The 4,611-nt window shown below is 38.9% G+C and overlaps 1 protein-coding gene across 1 annotated transcript in view; it reads right to left on the bottom strand.

Annotated features, from left to right (window-relative positions):
* MONOS_11133 (kinesin 1) overlaps positions 1–4,401 on the bottom strand; it is a gene marked incomplete at its 5' end in the record, with an annotated part of 5,779 nt that extends 1,378 nt beyond the window's left edge. The window contains 3 exons of the mRNA XM_067863640.1: positions 1–2,341; positions 2,644–4,200; positions 4,273–4,401. The exon at positions 1–2,341 is cut by the window's left edge and continues 1,378 nt beyond it. Coding sequence (XP_067726112.1) covers positions 1–2,341; positions 2,644–4,200; positions 4,273–4,401 — 4,027 coding nt within the window. The remainder of the gene's footprint in view (positions 2,342–2,643; positions 4,201–4,272) is intronic.
* Positions 4,402–4,611: the final 210 nt, after the last annotated feature.

Raw genomic sequence — 4,611 nt, 5'->3', positions numbered from 1 at the left:
CTCTTCTCAGCTCTTTCATCGCATTCAGCGCTGTCTGTGTTAACGTCGTGTTCTGCTTCTCCATCTGCTGCTGGCGGATCTGATAGAAGTCACTCAGCATCTGCCGCGTCTGCTCGAAATGGCTCACTTTCTGCGCCATTGCTGCACAATGAGGGCAAAATGAAGAGGGAGAGGGAGAGGGAGAAGGAGAAGGAGAAGGAGAGGAAGAAGAGGAGAAAGAGGAAGAAGAGGAAGTTGATGAAGACGATGATAATTTTGGTGTTGTTGATGGAGAAGATTGTGGAGATGATGAAAAGACATTGCAAGATTGAGAAGAGGCATAATGCTCTGATGATGATGATGTTGCTGTTGAGGAGGAGGAGGAAGCGAAATGGTTTGATTTTGAATTGGATTGTCGTTTTGAACGTGGTTTTGTGGGTGTTTTGCGAAGTGAAGCAGAAGTTTGTGGGGTGGAAGAAGAAGAAGAAGAAGAAGAAGAAGAAGAAGGTGATGATGATGATGATGATGATGATGATGATGATGATGATGATGAAATGTTATTTCCTTTTGTTTTTGTTCCAGAAGACAGAAGAGAAGGAGACTGAAATGGCAGTAAGGGAGCAGGAGGAGGCGTAGTTGGATCAGACAACGGAATATTCACCAGAGAAGGAGAAAAAGAAGGCGAAAGAGGAGTGTAAGATGCATTGAAGGAAGAAGAAGAGGAGGAGGAGGAGGAGGAAGAAGAAGAAGAAGAAGAAGAGGAAGAGGAAGAGGAAGAGGAAGGAGAAGAAGAAGTAGCTTTGCTTGTCAAAATTGGATGATTTGAGGAAAAGCCAAAGGGAAAAGGAAGAAGATCAGAAGAAGAAGGTTGTTTTTGAAGATCAACCTGGTTTTTGAGCAGTTGTTCGAGTTGATTGAAGAAATAAAGCATCAAATGAAATCTCTCTTGCCATTTTTGGGCAGAAAGAGAAAGAGAATAAAGAGGGGAAAAGGAGTCATTGAATGAAGAATTTGATGAAAAACTTGAAGAAGAAGCAATTGAACTTGGTTGAAGCGAGGAAAAAGAAGAAGATGGAGTTGCTGATAAATTCAGAAGTGAATTGAATGAAGAAGAAGAAGACGATGATGATGAATGTGAAGAAGTGGAAGAAGAAGAAGAAGAGGAAGAGGAAGGAGAAGAAGGAGAAGGAGAAGAAGAAGAAGACGATGATGATAACGATGAAGAATTCGAATTTTGTGAATCATTTTCTATTTTCATCTCTCTGTACAATGAATATATCTGTTCTTCCAGTTCTTTTTTGTCTTTCATCAGTTTTTCTTCATTTCCCAGCGTCTTCAGAAACTTCAAAATCAAAGAAAGTTGTGCTGAATTTTTGTCGCTTTCTTTTTCGCCATTTGAACTTGGAAATGGCAAAAGAGAAGAAAAAGAAGAAAAAGAAGAAGAGGAAGAGGAAGAGGAGGAAGAAGAGGAAGAGGAAGAGGAAGAGGAAGAAGAAGAAGAAGAGGAAGAAGAATTTGAGCTATTTTCCGTCAAATTTTCCGATTTTTCGCTTTCTGCAAGAAAATTTCTTGTTTTTTGGTTAAGTTGAAATTGGATGAATTCGATGTCGTTTTGGAGAGGATGAGAGGAAAGGAGAATGGAAGAGGAATGAATGGGATCTGGTTTGGATGTCAAAGAGTACAGCGAAAGAAGGGGAGAGAATGAAGAGGAAGAGGAAGAAGAAGGAGAAGGAGAGGGAGATAAAGGTGAAGGTGAAGAAACAGAAGAGGAGGAGGAGGAAGAAGAAGAAGAAGAAAAAGAACTTGAAGATTGCATTTCACAAAAAGGAGACGAAGAAGGTGAAATATCATGATCAGATGAGCCACAATTGTGAACCTGTGAATTTGAAGCATTCGATTCAGAATTTTGTTCATTTCCTCTTTTTTCACTCAAAATGGCTGAATTATTAAGAGAATCATACTGCAAAGGAGCAGGTGAAATCTGTTTTTCCTCTTCTTTCTTCATCTCTTTTTGTTCTTTCTTTTCTATTTTCTCCATTTTCTCCTTGTTTTCCTTCTTCTCCTTCTTCTCCTTCTCCTTCTCCTTCTCCTTCATTTTCCCCCTCTCAACGGCATCCAAATGTTTATTCCTCTCTTTCAGTTGAACAATCTCTGCTTTTGCGCCCAACAGCGCAAACGTCATTTCCTGTATGCGATGCGCCATTTTGTGGCATTTTATCTCCAGCTGCTGTATTTCTGTGTCTTTTGCGTCGTTTTCCTCTTTCAATTGCTCTGAATCAACAGACGTTTCGTTCTGTTTGGCTTGCAGATGCTCCACTTGTGAGCGGAGAGAAGAAAGAGACGAATACAAGACGGAAAGCTCCTGGTGTGTTTGTTGAGATGAAAGAAAGAAAGAAAGAATAAAATATTAAATAAATAAATAAATAAATAAATAAATAAATAATAAAATAAATATAATATCATAAACAAAGTTAAATTTTGAGTAAAAAAAAGAAAAGAAAAGAAAAGAAAAGAAAAGAAAAGAAAAGAAAAGAAAAGAAAAGTAAAGAAAAGAAAAGAAAAAGAAAAAAAAATGTAAAATTTCAATTAAACATCAAAAAAATACAATAAAAAAATTATAATAAAATTAAACAAAAAACTGAAAATAAATAATTTTCCTTCAACCTGAGACTGATTTCTTTGTGAAGCCAGTTTGTTCTCGGCGATAGCCAGCTGCTGATTGAGCCAGATGTTCTGCTCGTTCAAAGAACGCTCAGAGAAATCGGCTGGTTTTGGGGGAATCGAATAAGAAGGAAGCAGAGGAAGACACAAAGAAGGAGTGGGGAATGAAGAGGTGAGAGAGAAAGAGAAAGAGGAAGGAGAAGAAGGAGAAGGAGAAGGAGAAGAGGAAGAAGAAGAAGAAAAAGAAAAGGAATTTAAAGAAGATGAAGGAAAAGATGTTGCAGATGAAATGTGTGTTCTTTCATTAAGCTCCAAAGAAGACACAGAATTCAAAGAAGGAGAACTGGCATTTTTTGATGAAATTGATTTTTCTTCAACGTCTTCATCAAAATTAGCTCCTTTCTTCCAAATAGAACTTTTTATTTCCTTCAAAGCAATAGCCATTTCTTTTTCTCTTTCCTCTTTAAATAATTTCTCATTGAAACAATCTTTATCTTCCTCTCCTTCTCTTTCTCTTTTCCCTTCTCCTTCCCCTTCTTTCTTCCTCTCAAACATCCCCCTGTAAATTCTATTATCCGCCCTTAGCACTGCCATTTCCTTTCTCATCTCGCTCACTCTCTCCGCCGCCGCCTCCAGCCTCCTCTGATACTCCGCCACCGACAGCACCGTGTTCCGCCGCACCCAGTTCTTCACCTGCTTCGCCCGCCTCCCAAAGTTCAGCGCGGCTGTCGTCTCGGCCGCTGCCGAAGAGGCACACGACACGCAGATGACCAGCGTTGTCTTCGAGTTTCCTCCCAGCGCCTCGGCTAGCAGCCGCGTCAGCTTCGAGTCTCGGTACGGCACATGCGCCCGCCCTTCGGTCAGCGTGTTGATCACGTTCCCCAGCGCCAGCAGGGACTGGTTGATCTTTTTGGACTCCCCCAGAATCTTCTCGTCGATCGCTGAGCCGCTGAACAGGTCTCTTTCAGAGCCGGCGAGATCGACAAGATGGAACGTCGACCGCTTCGTTGTCTTGTTCACTTCACTTGTCCTCTGGACAGAGACAGACAAAATGGCATGCGACCGAGATGACCGCTCATTCATTGTGGTGCAGGCAAGTGCACGATATTGATTGCCATAATTTATTGCTTCAAAAAAATTCTCCTCATTCTCTATAACTTCTTCAGTCACGCCTTCAATGCAAACTCCTTCGTTAGTTCGTTCCAAAATTCTTAAATTTTTCTTCGAAGGATTTAAAAGGTCTTGAACATGCTCCTGATAAATCTCCACAAAAGTACAACTGATTATAAAAATGTCCGTTGTTGGTGCATTCTCAATTTCTTGGAAAATTCCTTTAACAAGTCGTGGAATAACTCCATGCATTTCGCTATTTGATGTATTTGGACCCATCATTGTATAAGTCTTTCCAGATGCTGTTTGTCCAAAAGCCATTATCGCTCCGTTTATCCCGTTAAGAGCATCTTTCAACAAAGGTTCTGCAATTCTGAAGTAGACATCACTTTGTTTCGATGACTTTTCAAATGCATAATCAAATGTCCAACAATGATTTTCTGTTTTTGTCTGATTAAGCGAAAAAATTTTTTCAAAAATAAATTCAAATATTTAAAAAAATTGCAAAATGAAAAATCAAACGGAAATACTTATTGTTTTGTTATCATTTGCAATTCTTGTGCATTCAATCGCGTTTTTTTGCTTTTCAAACATTGACAAAGGACGAACTCTTGCCACAACAGTTATGTTGTGATTTTTTCCTTCTGACATGCTTAAAAATGAAAGAATTCTTGTTGTTCGGGGGGGAAAAACATCACATATGAACATTTATAATAATAAAATTAAAACAATGTTCTTTAATAAAATTAGAAAACAACAAACATAACAAATAAATTATTGTTATATTCTATTATGGTTACTGTCATAATTCAAAAAAGAACATGCAAAACCACTGCACTTCTTGTGAAAAGAGTTGAATCT

This window comes from Monocercomonoides exilis, assembly GCF_001643675.1.
Source record: "Monocercomonoides exilis strain PA203 chromosome Unknown scaffold27-1312184, whole genome shotgun sequence".
NCBI classification, from domain to species: Eukaryota; Preaxostyla; order Oxymonadida; family Polymastigidae; genus Monocercomonoides; species Monocercomonoides exilis.
The sequence above is the reverse complement of the archived record's forward strand: the minus strand, read 5'-3'. Positions and strand labels throughout refer to the sequence as shown.